This window comes from Vipera ursinii, assembly GCF_947247035.1.
Source record: "Vipera ursinii genome assembly, chromosome: 2".
Lineage (NCBI taxonomy): Eukaryota > Metazoa > Chordata > Lepidosauria > Squamata > Viperidae > Vipera > Vipera ursinii.
The window spans coordinates 34,710,638-34,736,642 of NC_139513.1; the positions used below are offsets into that span (position 1 = coordinate 34,710,638).

The 26,005-nt window shown below is 37.4% G+C and overlaps 1 protein-coding gene across 1 annotated transcript in view; it reads right to left on the bottom strand.

The window, feature by feature from the left end:
• The window catches only part of MAGI1 (membrane associated guanylate kinase, WW and PDZ domain containing 1), a 530,488-nt gene that overhangs the window by 27,410 nt on the left and 477,073 nt on the right, over window positions 1–26,005 (bottom strand). The window contains exons 14-17 of the mRNA XM_083356114.1: window positions 22,185–22,401; window positions 6,845–6,928; window positions 1,290–1,381; window positions 95–287 (exon numbers count right to left, since the gene is read on the bottom strand). Of these exons, the coding sequence (XP_083212240.1) occupies window positions 95–287; window positions 1,290–1,381; window positions 6,845–6,928; window positions 22,185–22,401 (586 nt within the window). The remainder of the gene's footprint in view (window positions 1–94; window positions 288–1,289; window positions 1,382–6,844; window positions 6,929–22,184; window positions 22,402–26,005) is intronic.

Below are 26,005 nucleotides of genomic sequence, written 5' to 3' on the forward strand. Positions count from 1 at the left end.
CCCTTATTGTATTTTTCCTCCAAGTAGTACAATATACTATTCTTCCAAGTATAGGACAGAAATAAAGCACCCTCATAGTCACATTGAAGCCTACCTGTGTATACCACTTTGCGTCTGATAGTTAAATTGACATGGCCTTGCTTTGCAGCTTGTTGCATAAGCTGGACTACAAGCTGGTGTGACTTTCCAACCACTGGTGTTCCATCCACGCAGATCAATTCATCTCCAGACCTCAAGCGACCATCAGCGTCTGCAGCACCCAATGGCACAATATGACCAATGTAAATCTGTGAAAAGGAAGTGAATGTGTATGAGAAGAGTTCTCACTTGCCCAATAAATAAATCATGATTACCTATACCCTCGACACCTTTGAAGAGATTGCTCAAAATCAGAGGGCTGTTTTCCTAATGGGTTCATATCCAAATATCTAAAGCAGAGGTCCCAAACCTTTTGGGGACCAGGGACCGGTTCCATGGATATAGGTTTTTCTGTGGTCCAGAGGGGACATGGTTTTGTGTGCTGCCTGCATCCCATGGATGGGGCTTTGCTTGTTTGTGCGGACCGGTTGCTGGCATGCTGTGGCCCGGTACTGATCCACGGACTAGGGGTTGGGGACCCCTGATCTAAAGGACTGATCTGATAACCTAGAGCTAACCTAGACCACATATCTGTGAAATATATTCACAAAAAAAGACAACAAAAAAGAATGTAGTTAATTCCACAGGAGGAAAAACATTTATTTTCCTATTTCAAAAAAATGAAGAATTCATTGTTCCTGGTGCACTTTCATTAAAAAAATCATTCTGGATTAGTATTTTATATTACAGAATTTTCCTTGATTAGGGAATTGAACTCAACATGGATACAGAGTTTCACCACAAACTGACTTTTACATCTTGTAGATTTCTCTTAAATGAGACTGTGTAAAGTAAGAAGAAGTCTTACTTTAATGTGATCTGAATCATCAACAGAGTAGAATTGATAACATCTGTTCAAAGTTCAGCTCAACAGCTATTACAACTGCTTCAGGGCTAAGCCAGTTGCTGGTGGAAACTGGCCACTCTTATTTGAGCTGGACCGAACTATTCAGCTATTCACAACATGGCTGGTCACTTTGTTCTCTATTGTTTTTCTTTTTTGCTAGCACAATCAAGTGCCGTATCCAAGAGATAGTCAATGGCTATGCTAGCAATATAGATAAGATAAGCAAACCCACATTTTGCTGAAGATGATCCTAGAAATTCAGAAGATATTTAAAAAAAACAAACCCAATCTTACAGATACTTACTGGTTCCCCAGGCTCATTTCCACCAAGAATCCTAAATCCAAAACCAGTTTCCTTCCTCCAGAGAAATATATCCTGTTCTTGATAATCTGGAACTGTAAGGAAGTAGAAGAATTTCATGATTTATAATTAGCTGAATGTGTGTTTTGTTGATTCTAGTATATGTTGAACTAGGGCTTACAAAACACAGATATACAGTGGCATTGCCCTGTATTTATGGGGAAGGCAAGAAAAGCAATTTGATTTGTAAGGAATGGCATCCATTTTCTACAATGAAGGATATATAATTTACAAGATGCATCCTTTGTTATTTATACCATTTTAAAATGGCACAGCTTTTAAGGCCTTCTGGAAGATCTTCCCTTGGTCAAATTAAATTAAATATACCATGATGCCATTTGATCTTGAGAGGATGCAAATATGATACCCATCTTCAAAACCTTGCAAAACAAGCCAATGACTTTGATACAGATTTAATCTGACTCAGAGTATACCCAGTAGTTTCACTGGAACTACTGTAAATTTGGGTTGGTTTAGATGCAAGCCTGTATTTTTTAATTTACTTACGTCTTGTATTTATAAACCTGTCACATGAATTTCAAAAGTTAATATCAGAAAGTAACACATTTGTCTATATTGGAAAAAAAGCACAAGTAGGACAAAGCAATCAAAGCATTTTCTGTCTGGAACAGTTGTTTATCTGGTTGCCAATTATTGTTTGAGAATTTTCAAAAAGAGGAATAGCATTCCGCATATATCATACTTCCAAAGTAACTGTGCCAGAGCTTCAGGGGATGCTGGCCCATAGTTCAGTGCATCTGGTCCTTACCAGCCACATGGATTGCAAAACCAATATAATCTACTTCTCTCATACTTGGCAAAAGAGATTTTTGAGGAATCCATTTTATGACATTGCCTTTCTGGTTCAATGTAAAACTACCTACTCAAGATTTGTATGTGTATGTGTGTGCAATTGTAATCCATGCCATAATCAATGCACTATACGAATCTAAAACAAACTTCTTTCAAATCTGAAAGATGTTAATGTAACCTCTGGCAGTGTTTAGGAATCTTTAAAACTGGATGGAATTTGAACAGAGGTACAACGTAAAATATATCAAATACCCAAACCACTAATTTTTATGCTAAAGAAAATTGAATATATAAGACAAAACACAATTCCAACTTGGGAAATATGACATTATCATGGATGAACAATTTCAGCAAACTCCTGAATCCATGAATTTAGATTCCCTGTTTTTGTAATAATTCAAAGCAATCTGCTATGGACAGTCTTTAATATAGTCAGGGTATTTTATTTTTCTCTTTTCAGCTCTCAATAAGCCTAAAGCATGGTTTTTATTTCAGATGCCAACTGACTGCCAATTAAGTATTTGCTCTATGCCGCATTATCAGAATTTGTTGATGCTTGTAGCATCAGTTATAAATCCCTGGTCCTTTTTGGAAATAATGAGTAGATAGTTTTTTTGTCATTAGGCAAATGAGATCCTGTTAGAGAGTATAACTCCATTAGTAGTATAGTACTGTTGATTTTCTTTTCGAAAGAGAGATGAGAAATGGAAAACAAATCAGGAACTTATTCTGAAAGAATTTTTGTGATAATTAACATCTGCAAGCCTTTTTTTAAATTGCTAGCATCAATTCAGTTGACAGTACTATAAATGGCTGGAGCACAATCCTTGCAAAATATCTGTTAAATTGACTTAGGAATATATCTCTTCTATACATCCAGGTTTATATACGCATTTTTGTATTATATACGCATTTTTGTATTATATACGCATTTTTGTATTGTTGTTTTTTTATTGTTGTTTTTTTATTGTTGTTAGCCGCCCTGAGTCCTTCGGGAGATAGGGCGGCATATAAGTCCCAAAAATAAATAAATAAATAAATAAATAAATAAATAAATAAATAAATAAATAAATAAATAAATATCTCTGTTTATCCACTGATTGTACCCAGGTTCAGCACTGAAAGAAGATTAAGTACACAAAGACTAATGTGCATCAGCCCTCTTGTTAATGGTTGCAAGCTTCAATGTCATATTGCAAGCATAATCAAGGCAAAAGCCATTTTAGGAGAACTGAACATTTCTAGGGTGCCCCAGCCCTAACAACACATTGCCTGCTTGTAATGACTTTTCCCTTTCCTGCTGTGGTTCTGGTTTGGGAATTGTTTTCTTTCTTCAGCTTTTCCTTCTTCTCATCAGCTAAATAAATTTGATACTGTCATGATGCTTCGCTGAAATTTGGCTACAAAAATGATTCAAAATGATGGGAATGTTTGTTTGCTCTATTTTGACCTGGCTAGCACTATTATTCTCACTCCGGTTCTTTCCCTTATCCCCAGAAATGGCACAGTGTGGCATGTTTGTGCATTGCAGCAAGCCAAAATATTGGCAAGGCTCAGTGACATGATGCAGCAGCAGCAGTAGCAGTAGTAACAAAATGAATGCATTGAGTAAATGGAATATTAGGGATTCAAGCTGAAGGTTTCTTTGTGTCGTTAAACGTATCATGCTGGATCATTTACAGCACATTATATGAGCTTATAGCAGACGGCAACCAGGAACAATAAATTAAGCATAAACCTGATTTTGTCATTTGTGCAAGAAAGGATACTTCTTTTCCTGACTTCTCTTCCTGTACTTTGAGATGTACTGTACTTCTGACCATTACAATGACTCAATTTCTGAAACTTTTCAGGAGATAATATTGTTTGCACTAATATGATCAGAATATATAAAATACAGTATTTCCTAGGGAAAATTAATCTTTGAAGACACTGACTGTATACGCTAAATATTATAAAACCAGATAAAACCAAGTGTACTAACTTATCAGTCAAGTACCAATAATTACTTTTAAATGCATCAAAACACAAAGCTTCAAATGCAGTTAACAAATGATGTTTTAAACTTGAAATATTTGAGTGGAGGGAGCTAATCCTCACTATTTCTATGAATAGTGAGTTGCAAGATATTTTGAATTATTTTTCTTTGAAAACTTCCTCTGGCTTTTGAAAATTCAATGCCAAAGAGTCACCCAGAAATGATCCAGAGCAAAAGAACAGTCACAGGTAAAACCAAGTGCCTATCTTTTGATGGAAGTGTTGAAAGGAAGCTAATGGCATCCAATCAGATTAAATAAAATGAATTCTGGATTCTGTTCGTTGAGTAACATTAAATCAAGCATTTTGCTGACAGTTTATTCTCCACTATGGAGAATGACTGAGAGTTTAAATATTAAATTAGGGCATGAACTAAGCAGTTGGAATGTAAAACAGCACACATACTGTACATTGGTTTTTCTTCTATTTTACATCTATTGATTTCTGTCTATATTTTCCATGTCCTATCATCTTAACCTACCAGTATTTAGTAAAGTGGCTCTAAAGCTATATCCATTAGTGCACTAAGCTCCAGCTCAACAATTTTCTAAGTATAATGACAGAATAGTGAGATGATAGGGTTGGTCAATACTTCGCTATCTGAAGGTTATTATCTTACAGCATCTCAATTTAAATGCAAGTCAAATTGCATAAAAAAATTGTGAGCTTTGCTGCTAATTCAAGCTGAAAGCCAACCGTATGCTAAACTAATTGGTCTTGGTTGCTGCCTCTAGTTCACAAAAGCTAAAGGTTACTTCCAATTAGGGCTAGGTGAAACATGTTAAGAGCTAGTCTGATATATGCAAAATAGCTTCTGCAGAACATTTTTGCAGCACTTTCTCACCTATTTTAACCTGTGAGCTTTATAACCTGTGAGTCCCTTAGGGAGAAGGGCGGTATAGAAATCTCAATAAATTAAATTAAATTAAATTAATAATGCTTTCTGTTCTTCTATTTTCTCAAATGAAGATACGAACCCTTAAGTTCTACCTATGTTACTTGCAGTTCTTGCATAGTTTACTTAGAAAATAATAATGAGAATAATGCTTTTTCCCTTACAATAGAGCTATTTTTAAATAGTAAAAGCAGCACGATAGCAAATAAACTAAGTTAGTGACTGTTCATGGAAACTTGTTCCTGAAAATGTGACTTACTATAAGGAAGTTGACACTTTCAAGGTTAAGAAGATTGTTTGCTCTGGCATATTACATATTTCAGACTTAGTCACTTATTCCATTTATATTAATGATTCCTTCATTGATTCCTATGCACTTATAATCCCATGTAATTATTGTTACCTCACTGATGTTATGAATTTTAATTCTGATGATCTTTGGACAGAGCGTTAATAATGGTTTGGGTTTGAAACAATTCAATCCAATATAAAATCTAGTACGTGTGACCGCTTACAATTCAGCAAACACTTCTCAAGAGTTTCAATACATCCTTATTTCCATTATGGTTGACACAGTCTAGCAGTGAATCTCCTTTGACGAGCAAGGAGATAGTAATAAGATAATGGCATCATGAACTACAAACACATACGTACACAACATAACCAAAAGTGAGTCAAAACTCATTTTACAGCCTTTTGCATCAATTGCTCCAAGTACATGTATAAAATTAGCATCTGACTTGAGTGGTGAGTTAAACAAAATCTTATTCTAAGTCCCTACTGATATAGTTTCCATATCTTTGAGAGGCCATTTAATTGGTTATAGGTGACAATGGAGTCACTGGCGGTTAAACTGGAAGTTTGTCATCAAACATGAAATCTCAGCATTATCTGATATTTCCCCTGATGGAATGATAGAAACTGACCAAGTGGCATTGTTTAGAAACAAGCCACATGCACAAAAAAATGTGAAGGGAATTCCAAATTAAAAATGGTATGGCCTGTTTCCTCCCCCCCCCTCATTAATGTTTATATTGTTTGTTTTATCAAATGGTAAAGCAATGTTTCAAGACTGATAAGCACACTTAAATGCTGATCAGCATAATTATCATTTCAAATTAAAGGACATTTTAAAGCAGAGGTCCACAACCTTTTGGGCACAAGGGACTGTTTCTGTGGAGAAAGTTTTTTTCGCAGACCGGAAAGTGCATGGTTTTATGTGCTGCCTGCATCCCATGGATGGGGCTTTGCTTGTTTGTGTGGACTGGTTGCTGGCATGCCACGGCCCACTACTGGTCCACAGACTGGGGGTTGGGGACCCCTGTTTTAAAGGACTCGAGACACTCCTTAGGGGAAAAAAAACCCTCTACCAAGTATTTTACAATGACTAAACTTGCTTCTGCCTTCAGCCTCCCATGAGGTAAGGATCAATTTTCACACCAGTGGTTTATCCATACTGACTTGTTATTGCAGTCTCTCAAAGATTTCATGCAAAAGTTATAAAAAGAGTTCTTAACATGGGATGAGAAGAAATGATAATAAGCAGGGTAATCCTAATACTTCACTTCAGCTAGAATATATTTTTTTCATTATGTTGGTTGGCAGTGACACATTAAGAAAAGCATTAGTGACTCTTAGTACAGTTCATGCTTCATGCCAATATCTCCAACCAATCCAGCCACATGAAGTCCCCCAAATCACAAACACTACTACACGATGGACAGCAAGACAAGATATAAAATTCTCAACTCATTCTTACATTCTCCAAAACTCGTGGAATTGATTTCTCTTTCTCTTTCACCCTTGCTCAGTCCAGTCGTAGGCGAAGGTGACATAGCTGTGAATATTAATTTTGACATTTTGCAAAGCTTAATAAAACCTGTTTTTTGTTGGTTCAGTTCAGTTCTGCCTTCATGCCTATCATGACCCTCAAAAGTTGCAGCTTCCGAGGATTAGAACAGACTCACCAGTTTTAATAGTTCCATCTAGAGCTGAACTATTTGATGTTGGAATAATTAGACCAAAGTATAATATATGAACAGGTTCTAGCTAGGTTTTAGAAAAAGCAGCAAGAATCATTCTTGCTTTTGACAACATGCATTTGTACTGGATTAGAAAGCCAAATCTTCAACAAATTACATTTAATGATTTTCAATAAAATATTGATTTATTATACCCTTTTTAAATGAGAGGTACCCAGAAGCAGGGGGAAATTGAATAAAATCTTGCCTTGCATTGTTTTAGGACTCCTACTGCAATAAAACATTTTTGCAACTTTTTATTATAATAATACTCATTACTTGTAAATGAAGTGTTTTTTAAAGCATAGATTTTAATATGCTACACGTGTTGCCTCAGCTGATACAGACACAACTTTCCCAAATTATGAATAAAGCTATGGTGACATCAATCTTTGCTTTTAACTTTAGACTTCTGTTAAACTGAAATTATACAAACTCCTATGAGAAATTTCAATTAACCTTAAAGCCACTAACCAGGTCAATGACCTGAATCTATATGTTATTAGGCTAGTGACTATATTGTTGATCACTAGCCTAATAACATATAGATTCAGGTCCTTACATACTCAATGTGTAGTCCTCAATGGAACTACATCTACATGGAGGAAAGCATACAGTGGGGTACCCGAAGGTTCTGTCTTAGGCCCAGCACTCTTCAATATCTTTATCAATGATTTAGATAAGGGGATAGAAGGTGTACTCATCAAATTTGTGGATGACACTAAGTTGGCAGGAATAGCCAACATTCCATAAGATAGACTTAAGATACAGAAGGATCTTGACAGACTTGAACATTGGGTGCTATCTAACAAAATGAAATTCAATGATGAAAAGAACATTCTCCATTTAGGCAAGAAAACCTAACGAACAGGTATAGTACAGGTAGTATATGGCTCAATAGTGGTAGTAACCGTGAGAGGGATCTTGGACAAACTAATATGAGCCTGAAGTGTGCAGCAGTCACCCAAAAAACCAACACAGTCCTAGGCTGCATTAACAGAGGGATAGAATCAAGATCATGTGAAGTGTTAATGCCACTTTATAATGCCCAGGTAAGACCACACTTGAAATACTGTTGGCACTAAAATACACTATTCTATCTAAAGTTTTGAATAAAAAAGTCTGGATTCAAAATGAATGTGAAAATGAACTCTTTCTGCGGTTTTATCTCTATGTCTGTAGCAGGCTTGGACATCCTCTACCAAGTAAAACCCTTTGCCCAGGCCTCAAAACCTACCAAGCTACAAATTCTGGGGCAAACTTTGACCTTTGACCTTTCTTTGACAGCTTAAAACTATCAAAATATTTCCTCTTGGAGAAATAATGCACCTATTTTGCTCAAAAAAACCAACAATCTCAAACCTTTATTTCTTTTCTCTTTTCTTTTTTTAAAAAAAACCTCAAATGTTGCCTTTGTCCTTTCAATTTACATTGCCACATGAAAGGCCGTACCCCTTAGAAGCTAAACACTTTTACAAATAGAGTAACACTAACTCTTTAAGATTTTCAAACAGGATATACAGGTAGTCTTCAACTTAAAACCATTCATTTAGTAACCCAGTGGGTCCCCAAGCCCAGTCCATGGACTGGTACCGGTCCACGGCATGCCAGCAACCGGGCCACACAAACAAGCAAAGGCCCATCCGTGGGATGCAGGCAGCACACAAAACCACGCCCCCTCCAGTCCATGTAAAAACCTCTCCCCATGTTTAATTTAGTTTAGTTTATTAGACTTATATACCACCCTTCTCCCGTAGGACTCAGGGCGGTTCACAAGGTTTTTTTTTTAAAAGAAAACAATACCACAAATACAAAAATTAAAACAATTAAAATGATTATATTAAACCTTGAATATAAAAATCCTAATTAAAAACCAATTAAAACCCCAATTAATACAGTCCAGGCCAGAAAGCTCAAAGAGCCAGGTCTTCAGGTCCCGGCAGAATGAGCGGAGGTCAGGGGCAGTCCTAAGCTCTACAGGCAGCTGGTTCCAAAGGGCCGGCGCACCCACAGAGAAGGCCCTCCCCCTGGGTATTGTCCGCCAGCAATCTTTTACTGGCGATACCCTGAGAAGGCCCTCCCTGTGGGAGCCCACAGGACGAAGGGAGCTTGATGCCGGCAGCAGGTGCTCCCTCAAATATCCCGGACCCAAACCATTTAACCGGTCCCTGGTGCCCAAAAGGTTGGGGACCTCTGTAGTAACGATTCAAAGTTGCAACAGTACTGGAAAAAGTGATGTTTAACCGATCCTCAAACTTAGAATGAGTGCAAGGAGTTGAAGGATCCTCACGGTCAAGTGATCAAAATCCAGGTGCTTGGCAACTGGCATATATTTACAATGTTGCAGCATCTCAGGGTCATGTGGTCACCATTTGTGACCTTCCCAGCCAGCTTTGCTTAACAACCAGGATTTTCCTTCAAAATGGTGGACAGGCAGCAAAGGCTGTAAAGAGCTCCTCCAAAAGCAGAAAGCTTAACAGCCACATGATTCCCTTAACAACTAAAATGATTTGCTCATTAACCATGGCACACACACAAAAAAAGGTCACGAAATTGGGCACGACTCACTTAGGCTTAGCAATGGAAATTCTGGTCCCAATTGTAGTGGTAAGTTGAGGACTAGTATGTTTAAATGTGGTTGTTTTGTTTCCTGGCCATGCAACGATAAGCACTTTGAACCTTCCCCCAACACAGAAGGTAACACTTTGTTTTAAAGCTGCTTCATCAAAAATGTCCTATTTCTCATGCTCTCACATTTTTCAAACCTATCTAATTATGGATTAGGGAAAAGCTTCATGTGCTTTTCTTCTGTTTATCTGATTTATAAGCTGCATATCTAGTGTGTGACTGCAAATAAAAACCAAGTATTAAAAAAAAATAAATGCAATAGTTGTTAAAGCTCTTTAAAAAAAGTTTAAACCCTCTTCTGCATTGTTTTAATTAAAGCTTGCTTAAGCCTTTCAAAGGGGTTCATTAACACATCTGCAATTCAGATTTCATTTTGTCATTGCTGTTTTGACAGATGGCTCCTACATAGGATACAGCAGCTTTGTAAAGGATGCAGGCAGCACAATAGCAGATTGCAGCAATCCTCAAGGAAATTTTAGACTAAGATGCCATAAAGAGAAGGGAGGGGAAAATAAGCAACTTCTACTAAATTTATTTTTTAAGAAATAAAATTTGGATCCAGGCACAACATTTGCTGAATAGGTAAAGGGTGGTTCTTGAAAATAATGCTTCTTCTAAACATTAGTTCTTGTCAGTTTTTATTCTGCATATCTATATATATATATATATATGTCTGTTTGTATGTGTGTATATAAAGATGTGGAATACATTGGCAGTTGCCTGTTATGTACAAAGTGACACAACTGAACTCAATATATATAATAGTAAGAAAGTAAACAATATATAAATTGTGGACCACTCCTCAGATATCTTAAGTAGCTTGCTTTCATACAAGAGAAAAGTAGCTGTTAAGGTTGAGCTCTAGAATAGTTTTGCCATTTGTCTAGTAATATGGATAATAATAACTATACTTGAAACTGACCCAAGATTACTGACCAGATAACTGTGATTTAGACATTAATAATATAAAATCCATCTTAGTGGTCTCACACAGACCATTTGTATTAGCATACACATACATGTTGATAAACATTCTAAAACTTGCTATTTCCTGGAACAATATTACACAGATTTTTATCATAAAAATTGTATTTTCAGCTCTGTTTGACATAATGGCGGTGTTTGCACAGTCTAGAATCCAGAAGTGGAATGATTCTGCACTGCTGTTGATATTTGCAGGTTGGTTATTCAATGTTCTTAGTCATCATCCTAAATTACATTAAGTTTACATTTGATGATTCTACGATCTGAATCTTTTATGTATTTTTTCAATCTGTATATCTGATAATTTTATATTTGAGAACATTTTCCAAAAAATGTAGCCAAAACATTTTGATTACATGCTTTAAAATAAGTCACTTACTCTTTAATGTAGGTAGAGTGAGGGATGACTGAATTTCATTGGGGGGGGGGAGAAGGCAGGCATCGTGCTGCTAATGACAGAAACTTTATGGCTGAAGGAATGGACACCAGCAAGAAAGTAAGAAGTACCAGTTTGATTTGTTTTTCATTATTACTTATTAATATTACTTGAGTATCCAAAGACATAGGATGGAAGCAGTCAATGTATTCATTCCAAACTTCTTGGAAGCCTTTTTGGTATTCTTGAGAAACTCCACTTTTAACAGAAGATTTCTAGCCAATGTATTCATTCCAAACTTCTTGGAAGCCTTTTTGGTATTCTTGAGAAACTCCACTTTTAACAGAAGATTTCTAGCCAAAGTGTCAATTTCTCCAATAGTAATTCCAATCAGTCAAACAAAATTCTGGGGGCTTGACGCTCTCTGAGTTTTGTTGTTTTCTTGCAGACCTCTCATTACCAAACTAGGTAACATATCAGTGCTAATAGGGAGTGAAGTTTGCTTTCATTTTATATTCTATTGGCTTGCCCCGTCAGTGTTGGTGGGAGTGGTCTTGGTGATTCCTTGATTGGACAGTTGTTTACTGTTAGCTTGTTTGGCAGCTCCTTGACTGGGATATTGTTTGCTTCTTGATTGTTGATCCAGTGTTAATCTTGGTGTTAATCAGTGGTGGGATTCAGCCAGTTTGCACTAGTTCGGCAGAACCAGTAGCTAATTTTTTGTTGCCCAGGCCCAGAATGAACTTCCGGAAGCGGCATCCACACAGAGAACCGGTTGTTCACATATTTGAATCCTACCACTGGTGTTAATCTATGCTCATCTGTGTGTTGATTGGTAGTGAGCAGATGTCTTGGTCTTTTTGTTTTCTTTCTTAGTTTTTTTCATTGTCTCTTGAATGGCATGTATATGTTGTTTATGTCTATATGCCTATTGATGGTCTGATTGCCAGGTTTCCAGGAATTCTCTTATGGTTTTAGACTTGCCTTGGTCTAAGATGCTAAAACTATGGTTAAGTCTGTCTATGTGTTGTGAAATTAAGGAATTTTCATCATGTCTTCTGACTACTAGTTGGTGTTCATGGGCATGCTCTGCCAGTCTTCTGCAGAGACACGGGGAGGTTTCATGGAGTTTTCATTTGAAGAAAGACTATATATTTGTGTAGCATCAGCAATTGAAGACATTGGACAAGTTCATTTTGACTGCAAATTGAACTCTGCAGAAAGGACTGGTTACTTAGATTCTTAAGAGCCATGGTGGCAGAGTGATTAAAATGCAGTATTGCAGGCTAACTCTGCCCACTACCAGGAATTCAATTCTCACCAGCTCAAGGTTGCTTCAGCCTTCCAGCCTTCCCAGGTCGTTAAAATGAGGTCCCAGATTGTTGGGGGCAATATGCTGACTCTGTAAACTGCTTAGAGACTGCTATAAAGCACTATGAAATGGTATATAAGTCCAAGTGCTATTGCTGTTTAAAAACAAAAAATACTGGGGCATTTCTTACAGGGAATGAACTTGCATATCACTAGTAAGACACACTCTTTATTTCAAAGGCCATTTCAAAGAAGACAGAATTTAAATCAGTTTGGGGTTAGTTGTAGGGGTGCCAACTTACTATGAACAATTTGCTATTGTTTTCTTTGTATTTACTTGCATATTTCTATTGCTTTTATTGATTTAGTCATTTGACATGGTCAGATTACTAAATCAATAATGTTTATATTCTGTTCTGTTCTATTCTCTTTAAGACAAACAAACATTTGCACAGCATAATGTTAACAGACTTGCTGAAATGTTCCTCTGTGATTAAATCCTCCACCACTAGCTACCTGAACATCAGAAGCAGCCTGCTTTTTGAAATGCAGGAGCATTTTAGCAGTCTGCACACACAGTGCTCTGAAGAAATAGGCTATTTTTATTCTAAAAGATTAAGATACTATTGGTATCTCTGCCTCAAGTAAGGAGAAGCCTAGGACTAAAAATAGTGTGCCAGGGAACACTACAAATCCAGGTTGTATTCCATCCTGGGAGGGGAGATGCATTTACCTGTGTAGAGCAAAGTCTATTTTAAAGAAAAGTCACTTCTCATTGCTGAGACAGATTTGAAATAGCCAGGTAGATTTTCCAGATGGCTTTATCCGGTTACACAAAGGCTATGCCCACTCTTCTAACTTACACTGTATACATTTCTTATCCAAAATATTTTTTAATGTTGGGGCACAGGAAAACTGATTTTTCTTAGAACTGTTTTCTGAGCCCAGGAAATGCATATACAAACAAACGTAGTCACAAATTCAGAGATGCTTAAAGGAAAGCCTAGGTAACCAAATAGGTTTGTAAGGAATAAAAAATGTTCTGTGTCTAAAGTATGGCGACATTTGGATGGTAATCTGCAGCCCTCAGATCATTTGCCCAAGGAGGGCCGCAAAAGGTGAGTTTCACAGGCAGTCCACTCTGATTTGCATTTCTCAAGCTGAGCAGTTGGTAGTCAGCTGCCCATCAGATCTTGAATGATCCAAAGGCCCCCAAACAGATTTTGTTGTTTGATGGTATTAACGGTAATTGTTGTGGGACGTAAGCTGTTCTAAGCAATTGCAACCGATTGTTTGTAATTAAGATGTTCCAGATGCTCAGACTGGATTTGACATTTTTATCCACCTATCGAGTCCCTCCCAAGTACCTGGGTTAGGCAGATGTGGATGCTTGATGGTATTACAGATATTGTCACATGATGTAAACTGTTCCAAGTAAACTTGCCTTCTGAAATTGACTGATGGTGAATTTGACAATGCTGACCGTGTTTAAGTGGTGCTTCAACTGTTTTGAGATTGTACTGAGTGGGCTTACTATTGGTACTACATTATTATTATTATTATTATTATTATTATTATTATTATTATTATTATTATTATTATTATTATTATTATTATTATAAAATTCCACCATTGGAAAAACCAGAAAGGCTAGATTAAAGAAAGATCACCATGGAGAAAATTTCTGTGGTCACTAAGAGTCAACATCAGCCTGATAACACATAATTATTCAATCAGGATTAAAATCTCTGGGGTTATTCTCTCTCTTCCCCTTCTCTTATAATCTTACTAACATTGAGCAACATTCTTTATTACGTTGGTTTTTATTGCCAATGTTTGTTCATGTACTATTTGCTAAAATACAAAATATATTAAAAGAAAGGATAATTCTGCTCATAGATTTAAATTTCTCAAATAATGATCAGTTGGGAAAAGTCTTTAAATGGTAAATAACAGCAGAATTGAAATAAGAGTAAAATTAATATTCCAAGGAATTTGAACTTTTTCTAGTTCAAATTTAAAATTTAGAATGTTCTAAGCTAATTCTGATTAACTAACTTATCTCATTTCTAAAAAAAGCACTGTTTTTTTAAATATTACATTTTAAAAAGCAAATATAATGTTAAAATCTGCATGAGATTAAACCCTATGCAAGTGTCAATGGTTATACAATTTACAGCACTTCTACAGGCTGTTGCAGCTGGAACAATAGTACTGTGAGAAATCCCTTTTGACGCATCTACCAAACTTTGAAGTACTGATGTGTAAGAAAATTTTCTTGCAATTTTTTTTAATCTCAGTAGGCATCAATTTCCTAAAAGATAATTTGATTTTCAAATTTCTTTCAAAGCTCCTTTCTTTCTGGAGAAGTATAGAGTCTGGAGAAGTCAAATCTGGAACAAGGGTCACTTAGTGATCTAGAAACTGGATAAATCTATGTACGAATATTTTGTCTTTCATTATATACTTTATATATACCGTAGATAAAGAAACCCCCTTGTCCAAAACCAAGGAGTCCAAAACTCCTAAAATGCATGTAACTTGTCTTGCCTAAATATGTAGATGGAAAAGTTGAGAAACACACACACACACACACACACACACACACACACACACACACCAATACACACGCACACACCACCATAGAGATTATAATATAACACATGGATGCAGGGGAGAATAGACTGCAGCTGAAATTGTTGAGTTTATTCTAATTACTAATTAGCTATTTCTAATAAACTGTTTAGCTGGCAGTATTATAGATAGCTATGGGGGTCTTAGACAAATATGGTCTAGTGGTTACAGAACCAGGCTAGAACCAGATGACGCTGAGTTCTAGTCCCACCTTAGGCATGAAAACTGGCCAGGTGACTTTGGGCTAGTCACTCCCTCTCAGCCCAACTTACCTCAAAGGGTTGTTGTTGTTGGTGGTGGTGGTGGTTGTGGTGACACTGGAAGGAGGAGGAGTGAACATTATGTATATTTGCAGGCTTGAGTTATTTATAAAAAATAATGAAGGTGAGGTAAAAATAAATAAATAATAAATGTTACTGCAGGGGTGATTAGGGGAGAGAACAGGAGACAAAAACTCCATGTAATGGAAGTTGCATGTTGAGAATGCAAAACATTCACAAATCTTTTTTTAGGCCAAGCTACATGTTTACATACATGGGACGCGGTGGCTCAGTGGGTTAGGACGCTGAGCTTGTCGATCAGAAGGTCAGCAATAGAGATAGGCGCTCGTGGCGCGTAAATGAGAACTTGTTTAGAAATCAGAAAAATGTGGAAGAATGTAAACAGCAGATGAAGGATTTTTTTGAAATTAATATGAATAAGGATACTTCTATGGACATGGTTTGGGATGCTAGCAAGGCCTATATGAGAGGGGTGTTGATATATATGAATAATAAACACAGACGTACTTTGGAAGCTAGAAGGAAAGAATTGGAGAATGAAATTAAGGAAAAAGAGAAGGCCTTGATTCTGAATCCATTGGATGTGAAGACTAAGGAGGTTATTAAGCTATTAAAAGGACAATTTGATAAACTAATGGCTGACCAGGTGGCAACCAATTTGCGGTTTGCCAGGCATAATACTTTTTGCAATGCTAATAAGCCAGGTAGATGGCTAGCTTACAGACTAAGGAAAAAGCAAAGGGCTTCTAATATAGACAAAATTGAACATAAGGGAAAGGTTGTGTTTCAACAGGATCTTATTAAGGAAGCCTTTGTGGATTTTTATTCTAAATTATATGCTAAGGAGAAGATTAATGAAAAAGACATTGATGTATATTTGGAGAATGCTAGCATCCCGGTTCTTACGCAAGTACAAAAAGAGGAGATTAATCAATTGATTACAGAAGAAGAAATTCTTACAGCAATTTAAGGAGTTGAAGGTGGATAAAGCGCCAGGTACGGATGGTCTGACTGCGGCTTACTACAAAAAATTACAATTAGAGTTGATAAAACCGTTAAAGGAATTGTTCCAGATAATCCAGAGAGGGGGAAAGGTGTCTCCATCTTGGAGAACTGCTTTTATTTCTTTGATTCCGAAGGAAGACCAAGATGTTACTCAAGTAAAAAACTACAGACCGATATCACTTTTAAATACAGATTACAAGATATTTGCTAAGGTGTTGGCTAATAGATTGATGAGGGTTCTGCAACAGGTGATTCATGGGGATCAAACTGGGTTTATTAGTGGTAGGCAAATGAAAAATAACGTGAGGCATATAGTTGATGTGTTGGAATTTTTGGAGAGGAACAACCAGATCCCTGCGGCGCTAATTTTTTTAGATGCTGAAAAAGCCTTTGATCAATTGAACTGGCAATTTTTGATGAAAGTTCTAGATAAAATGAATTTTGGGGATAAATTTCTGCAACCAATTAGGGCATTATATCAAAAACAAACAGCCCGAATAATAGTTAATAATAGCTTGACAGAAGCATGTAATATTGAGAAGGGTACAAGGCAAGGGTGCCCGTTATCGCCTTTGTTATTTGTGTTAACATTGGAGATATTATTGGTAAAAATACGGAACTCGGAAAGAATTAAGGGTATACAAATTAGAGATCAGGATTATAGATTGAGAGCGTTCGCAGACGATCTGGTTGTTACAGTGACCCAGCCGGAGAGCTCTGTTGTGGACCTGATGGAGATAATAATGCAATATGGAAAGGTTTCTGGATTTAAAGTTAATGTACAAAAAACTAAAATTTTGGCTAAAAACATGACAGCATCGCAAAAGGCCCTTTTAGAAGGGTTAACTGGATTTGAGATTGTTAAAAGGGTCAAATATTTGGGGGTGCTTCTGTCGCCCTCTAATACAAAATTATATAAAAATAACTATGAAAAATTATGGGGAAAAATTCAAAAAGAAATGGAGAGTTGGGAAAAATTGCAATTGTCTTTGTTGGGGCGAATCGCAGCAGTGAAAATGAATGTCCTGCCTAAATTTTTATTTTTATTTCAAATGATACCGGTTCTTAAGAAAGATTCTAATCTGGAGGAATGGCAGCGAGGTATCAATAAATTTGTCTGGGCAGGGAAAAGGCCACGAGTTAAACTTAAGATTATGCAGGATACTCGTGAAAGAGGTGGTCTTAAAATGCCTAATCTTAAATTATATTATGAAGCTGCTGCGTTAGCAGGTATAAGTGATTGGATTAATTTGACACAAGAGAGATTATTCAATCTTGAGGGCCACGATTTGCTGTTTGGCTGGCATGCATATTTGTTGTATGATAAGAAGGTAGATAATGTGTTTAGAGTGCATATTTTAAGACAGGCATTGCTGAGAGTTTGGAAGAAGTATAGACATAAGTTAGACTGTAGGATACCTTTGTGGGCAATTCCAAAACACGCAATAGAAAATATAAATGTTGGTTTTAAACATGATGTGACTACGTATAAGGAGATTTTAAGCTTGGAAAGAAATGTCTGGTGTCTGAAACCATACAGCCTCTTGCGAGATGAGAAGATTGTTCAAACTTGGTTTCAATATATTCAGCTACGGGCCAGGTGGAAAGAAGACCAGAAAACTGGTTTTACAATGACTGATGAAAATCTGATAAAGCAAATTAGAAATCAGGGACCAGCACATATTAAACGGATATATCTTGCATTGATAGAGATTGACTCAGAAACAGAGCTTGTTAAGGACTGTATGATAAAATGGGCCCAAAACATCCAAGAAGTTATTACAATGGACACGTGGGAAAAGATTTGGGTGAGGAACGTAAAATTTACACAAGCTCAAAATTTAAGAGAGAACTTTTATAAAATGTTTTATAGATGGCATCTAGATCCTAAAAAGCTTGCAAGTATGTACCCGAATTATCAGCCAAAATGCTGGAGGTGTGGCGATGAAGATGCAACATATTTTCACATATGGTGGACTTGCAAAAAGGTTAAGGCCTTTTGGATAAAAATCTGGTGGAATATGCAGAAGATTTTCAAGCAAAGGATAAAGTTTTGTCCGCAACTTTTTTTGTTGGGAATAATTACAGATGTTACGGTTGTGGACACTAAGTTGATGTTGAATTTAATTACGGCAGCAAGACTCTTAATAGGTCAGTATTGGAAGAAGGAGGAACTGCCGACCATAGAAGAATGGACTTTAAAGGTTTCTGACCTGGCAGAGATGGCAAAGATTTCGGCTTATTTGAAAGATCATTCGCAAGAATGTTATATTATGGAATGGAGAAAATGGATTGAGTATATCCAGAACAAATATAGGACTAAAAAGTTTCATGTAGCATTTGAATGAGTCTTCCTTTTCTTTTTCTTTTTTCCCTTTTTTTTCTATATATATTTAATATTAATAGTGTTTGTATTATCCTATATGAGCCAGAGAGTGATAGATTTTAGAGTTTATGGTTGTTAGAATATGGATGTTTATGATTGTTTTTTTTTGTTTTTATACCTTTACTTAGCTCTGGGAAGTCGGGGGGGGGAGGGGGAGAGGGGTAGGGAGGGAGGGAGAAGGGAGGGGGAGGGGGGACTGTTAAAGATAAAATGTATGTTAAAACTTTTCAATTAAAAAAAAAAAAGGTCGGCAGTTTGGCGGGTCAAATCCCGAGTGCCACGTAACAGAGTGAGCGCCTGTTACGTGTCCCAGCTTCTGCCAACCTAGCAGTTCGAAAGCATGTAAAAATGCAAGTAGAAAAATAGGGACCACTACGGTGGGAAGGTAACAGCGTTCCGTGTGCCTTTAGCGTCTAGTCATGCCGGCCACATGACCACGGAGACGTACTTGGACAAGTGCTGGCTCTTCGGCTTTGAAACGGAGATGAGCACCGGCCCCTAGAGTCGGAAACGACTAGCACGCATGTGCGGGGGAACCTTTACCTTTACATGTTTACATTAAATGTGCAACTAACAAGCCCCAAAATAATAATCTTGTAATCTGCATTAGAATTGTGCTGGATTTAGAATATCAGAGTGGTGAATTTTCTTAATATCACATAGGATTACTGTATATTCCCAGTTTTTCAGTCAACCGCTACCTCCCTTGAGTCATTGTCATTTAACAATTGTGCAGCCAGCCCTGCTACCAGCTTTCTAAGCTAAAAAAAGACAGGTCATGAAAACGAAGGAGGAACAGAAGAAAATCATTTTTTTCAAACCTAGGAGGGAAGGGTAAATCATAAAGTAGCACTTTGCACAAACCCTCATAGGGCAGATTTTCCTTTGCTTGTGTGATTGTTTGTCAACTGGGGCTTTTGTCATTGTTTTGTAACAGTGTTTGTCAACTGAAGATGAGTGGGCTACAATTCTCAGAGTATCCCAATCACAATGAGCAATTGCTGGCAGGGAAATTATGGGAATTGAAGTCAGCACAACTTTATGTTGCCAAAGTTGAGAAATACTGTTTTATAGGATGGGAAGGGACAAAGCCTGGGTCTTAACTGTTTTTCTACTTTAAAATAGTTGGACATTTTGAGAGGGGGAGGAGCTACTACTAATATGTTGGGTAGAGAAAGGAAAGATAAATAGCCCCCCTCAGGTGTAATCAGGCTCTATATCCCCAGGCGAATCTATGGGGTATTAATAAACTGAACATATTTTTATCCCAGATTTCCAGAATTGAAACATGAAAATAAATTTATTCATGTTTTATGGAAGATGTAGTTTTAAAGTCAGACTAAGCTCAGAAATTTTGGGACTACTTCTTAGCCTGCACATGCCCACCCACCTGTAAAAGGCTAAAATACAAGCCTGTTATGCCACGGCTTTTCAACCTTTTCACCCATTGTACCACTTTTAGGAAATGGCAACATCCGAGTACCACCAGTCGCCTAGCAAGGTGTCAAAAACTTGATGACCAAAAAAAAAAAAAAAAAAAAGAAAGAAAAAAGTGATGAAGTACAGGTAGTCCTTGACTTACAACAGTTCACTTAGTGACTGTTAGAAGTTACAATGGCACTGAAAAAAGTGCCCCCCAAGCCACAGCTGAGCAAGACACCTGCCTGCCTGCCTGGGGGCACTCTTCCTCCTGTCCGTGGTTTTTATTTCCCCCCCTCTGCTGGGTGGTTGCAGCAGGTTTTGGTCACTTTACATGACTCTGGGACACTGTCACCATCATAAATATGTATCAGTTGCCAAGCATCTGAATGTAAATCACAAGATCCTGGAGATTCTGCAACATTCCAGCTGATCGGTGCTTCTTCTGGGCTCAGCAGAAGCGGCAGGATCAACACCAAGCTCCAGCTGGAGCCTGGCACTGATCCTGCCACTTCCGCTGAGCCCTGAGAGCCCTGCAGCTCCAGCCGTCTCGCTCAGGCTTGTGCGGTGCTGCCACCGGTTCAGCTTATTCCCCTCCCCCGCTACCACTTTTCTAGGATGGTCATGTACCACCTGCCAGGTGCCAATGTACCACAGGTGGTACCCGTACCACTGGTTGAAAAGCCCTGCGTTATGCTATTTAGAATGTATAGAGAAACGTCCTTTGTCGTTCCCTTAGAATAAATATGAGTAATACAATAGGAACAGCCAAGCAGTAAAGAGACTTTGGCACTGTTTTAGCCCCAAAGCTTCTACCAACATTTTCACTGCCCTTCATGCAATACATTCAACACTGATTTTACTCTAAGTCCATTCAGTTCACTACAGACAAATGTAAAATCCCAACTCCAAATGATAAATGGCGCTTTTTATGTAGGTAGTTTCAAAGCTGCTTTATCACTAAGTCTTAAATGATAATTCATGCTCTAAAGATGCTTTTTTTAAAAAAAAAATAATAATCCATTATTTAAAATCAAAAGTAGATTCACTGACATGTATTTTTAATTTTATTACTTATTATTTATTTACTTTATTTGTATCACATTCTGTCCCCAAAATGTTCCAGGTGGCTATCAATCTCATCATAAAATAATCCATCAATAAAAGAGGGAAAAAAGGGGGAAAAAAGGAATGCATTAAAATAGTCAGAATAATAAGTAAACAAAATCCTTTGGATTCAAATCAACCCTCTATTGAATTATTTGTGGACTGAATCTATTAATAACTAAAATAAAAGCTGCTTACTGCATTTATTTGTTTTCTGCATTGATGGAACAGCCCATAACAATAAAGACAAGCATGGCTTGGAGACATACACTCAGCCATGTACCTGTACTTTTTAAAAAAAACTTAGGGCTACAGCATCTTTGGATTTAAACCTTTGAACTTCAAATAGCTAACTAGGAAATGTTAACAATGGAATAACTGAACAGACAAGGGCCTGATGCTCCTAAGCAAAGGTTGTCTAAGCAATTTCAACTGATTCCTTTATTAACCCTTTGCAAGATCAAGGCTTGAGAGCATAAGATTTTGTAGACCTTAGCTACAAACAGGAAACAGTGTCCAGTTTTCCCTTTCTGAGAAAAGCATTTGGAGAATCTACACAATATAGCTCCTTTTACGAATGGATTTATTTTTAAATGAAAAAAAGAGAAATAAACAGAGACATTTCCCACCCACCCCAAAAAATGTCATAATACTGAAAATATGTGTCCTTCATCGCTCATCATTAAGCCTTCAAACTGCCTGCTGCAAGTAAGCAATGCTCCTCCAATTACAGATAATTTGCTAATCTTCTTAGTTGCAAAATATTGCTTTCCTTCTCCACCCATTTCCAGCCACAGCCAGCATCCCTTGCTCACATATCCCAAATTTATTCTTTTCAGTCCAAGCAAACGTCCTCCTGAAATCAGAGCCGATAATAATAATGAGTAGATGTTGCTGTCTAAAGTTGCCATTAACATAATAATATCTCGCGGCATACTCACGTCGGCTTTCATACATGCTCCTGGACTGGGCCCAGATTTTGAATGGATCTGGCTTCTTCTGCCCTGCGTTGTCCGGTTGGTCTGTCGCTGGTGTTTCAGGAACAGGGTATTCGGGAAGCACCTGAGTGCTGTGAATTGGTGAAGCCGTGTGGGTGCTGTGGTGGCTGGAGACACTGTGCTGGGAGCTGTTTTGGCTGTCTTTCCGTTCAAGTGGTTGCTGTCCAGGAAGAGAGCCAGAAAAAAAGGAAGAGTGGGATGGGATGGGGAATCCCAAGAAGGTTAATGATCTGCAAGCAAGCAATTTCCTTTAGCTTTTTTTTTTCCTAGCCTCAGCACTTCTGTAAGTTCCCAAATAAATATAAAAGGGTACTTTGGGGCTCTGGCGATTTCCATTTTTTTGCTGAGCACAGGAAAATTCACCCAATGATAGACAGACAGAATGACAGAGGAAGGAAAAGTCATCCATCACAAACAACACCAGCATCTCTCCGATATTGCATAGACACATCCCAAATCAAGGATTCTGCATGGATTAGACCAAAAGAGTCGTCTTCTGCTAAGGACAGCATTTCAAATCCAGGAATAGGAACAAGGAATGGATTATATTTACTGTTCAATTATTTTCTCTCTGGTACGTACAATAACTCAGTGGCTCTCTCTTTCTCTCTCTCCCCTAAATACTATACACACCACAAACAGACACACAAAGTTTCTCTTGCCATCATAACAAAGTTGAGACTTATACTCAAACATAGCATTTTTCTCAGATAAGGAAAATGGCTAACAGGAATTAAATTTGAAGGGTGCAATATTTCTTGTTTTAGACTCTTAATCTGCTTTTCATCAGGAAAACTGTCTACCTTACTTTAATAGGTCCCTGAACAGAGATGGAAGATGGGAGATGGAATCAGGGACAACACACCTGTGTTTCCCCCTGACAGGTTAGATACTAAAATCAAAGTTCTTTTGAATTCTTACATTGCTACAAAAGGATTCTTTGCCAACTGAATTCCATTAATCTCTAATATGAAATTTAAATTGTCATATCCTAAATTCTCTTTCAATTCTGATATCTTACAATAGTTCATTAAACATGGGACAAAAAAATCCAGTGTGGAAACAATCAGCTATCTATAATTTATTACAATGTTTAGGTTCAGTGAAATGAAATTTACAGAAGAGATTCTCATTCTATATAAATGATAATGCCAAAACAATATGAGCATAAATGAAATCAAATTCAGGGGAACAAAGCAGTGTGTGCAGCTATGCAGATTCTATTTATCTCCCATACATCAGCGGTCATGACAGTACAAAATCAATATACAGTACATTACAATAACTCAGACCTGGAATAATGTTCTGTTTCCACTGTATGTAAGAATATTCAGATGCATCACAAATGTGAAGCAATTCTCAAAATAATGCTTGAAACCAAATCACACCTAATTTTCAAAGTCTGAAAATCATCATCCGTTTATTTGAAGTATCTATGATAGCTGGGAATATTTGGACTACTGTATTTTCTACATCATCTTTTAAGTTATATGTGGGAGAGTAAGCATGTTGTTGAGTGAGATCACTTTCTTTATGTCCAATACATTTGAACAACACAAATAACACTGAAAGGAAATGGACAGCGGTTTGCAAAGAAGCTTGTCTGCTAATGCTAATCTTTTCACTGAAAATACTCAAAGAGAAATCCAAAGACTGTCTAGAAACACTGAATTAATCTATCAGTGCCAATTATTTTCATATGCTTCAAAGCACAATTTTAGAACATCATCACTAACATGGAATATCAAAAAATCAGTCAGAACAACTAAATTCTAGCTATTACATATCAGTACAAGTATATTTTTAAAAGCAAGGGCTTGGGCAAAACACATTGAAACAACATGTCAGAGACTATGCTGAAAAACATCACTTTTAGGATGCTTCTTTGATGGAATAACTACAATGCTATCTTCATTAGTTCCATCTATCTCCACTTCAGCTTTCTGGTGGAAGCTGCAGGCAGATGCTTTTTCTTCGTGCCATTCCTTTCCCCAAAATCTGACTTATGACCCCGTATTATAGACAAACCTGATTGGCTGCTCGCTTTTCTAAACTGATTGACAGAAATAAAATACTGCTAGAGTTCCAAACTGTTACATCTCTAAGGTAGAATTTCTACCGCAGTGTGTGCCCTTGCTGATTAGGATCATGTTTCCAACTGAGGAAGAAGACAATAATACAATTATGAAAAATTATGCCAGCAAGAACCTGCCAAAAGGAATAGGGAATATGAGCAAGCAGGAGGAAATATAATTATGGCGTTGGATATCACAATCTGGAGCTATCTAAGTTCATTTCATTATCAAAAGTATTCAGCTTTTCAAAAAAAAGCTCTGTCTGAAATATATAGCACATTTAAAAGAAAAGTTTTAGAAGTGCCTTTCAGTAGCATTTTATAAATATTTATAGGTTATTGTAACGGCATTTTTACATCACTGACTCCCCTGACAATTGATTTTTTAAAAAATCTGACATAAACCCATAGAAACAATGCTAAAAAAGGACATCATCCCAAAAATTTGCCATCAAAAAGGTGACATCCCTTACTACAGGTAGTTCTCGACTTATGTCCACAATAGGAGCCATTATTTCTGTTGCTAAGCAAGGCCATTGTTAAGTAAGTCACAACCAATTTTTCAATCTTTTTTAAACAAGCTTGTTAAGTGATTTACTGCAGTTAAGTAAATCATGCAGTCACTAAGTAAATCCAGCTTCCCTCCATTGATTTTCGCTTGTCAGAAGCTGGCTGGGAAGGCTGTCAATGGAGACCACATGACCCTGGGATGCTGCAACCATCATAAACATATGCTAGTTGCCAAGTGTCCAACTTCTGAGCACATGATAGTGGGGGAGCTGCAACAGTGGGAAGTCTGGTCATAAATTATTTTTTTCAGTGCCATTGTAACTTTGAACTGTCAGTAAATAAATGGTTGTAAGTTAAGGACTGCCTGTACTCAACATTCATCCATTCGTGGTTTTTTTAAAAAGCTCCCTGATTTCAAGGATTCTGGGTTGCCCATAATACACCAGACAACATAACAATAATGTAATAGGAAACAACAACCACCACCAAACTAGAACCAAAGGGAGGAAGAGAACAAGATGGCAAATGCAGCAGACATCTCAAAACATGCCACTGAAAAGGCGTGCAGAAGAGCTGAGTGTTCACGACGGTTAAGGAGGCTCCATTTAGCTCCTCAGCAATACATTTTTCTAGGGCAGAGGTCTTCAAACTTGGCCCAGCGTGCCTGGCTGAGGAATTCTGGGACTTGAAGTCCACAAGTTATAAAAGGGTCAAGTTTGAAGAGCCCTGTTCCAGGGAGTGGGACCTAATGGAAGTAGCAGGGTCCTCACTCCCCCTCCTTTAGAACTCCCTTAGAACAATCTGGAATGAACACACTGGGTTGAGTCTGATCTATCTGAAGCAAACAGTCCTGCAGATCCCTATGGCTTTATATGTTAAATCACACACTTGGAATTGTACTCAGAAGCCTACTGAAAGCAAACATAGTACTTTCAAAACCAACGTTAGGTAGCACTGGTGTCTCTCACCCATGACTAGGTAGGCTGCTGCATTCTGTCCAATTGCTCCTTCTCGCTTGTCTTCAAATGCAGACCCATGTAGAGTACTGGAGTATAAAATTTGAGAGATGATAAGGGCATGCATGGGTAACCACTGCCAGGTCATCCTGATCCATGCATCCTGTTGCAAAGTCTCCTTCCCATGGATTCCTCACATCTCTCTATTAGTAGCTGTGAGTTCT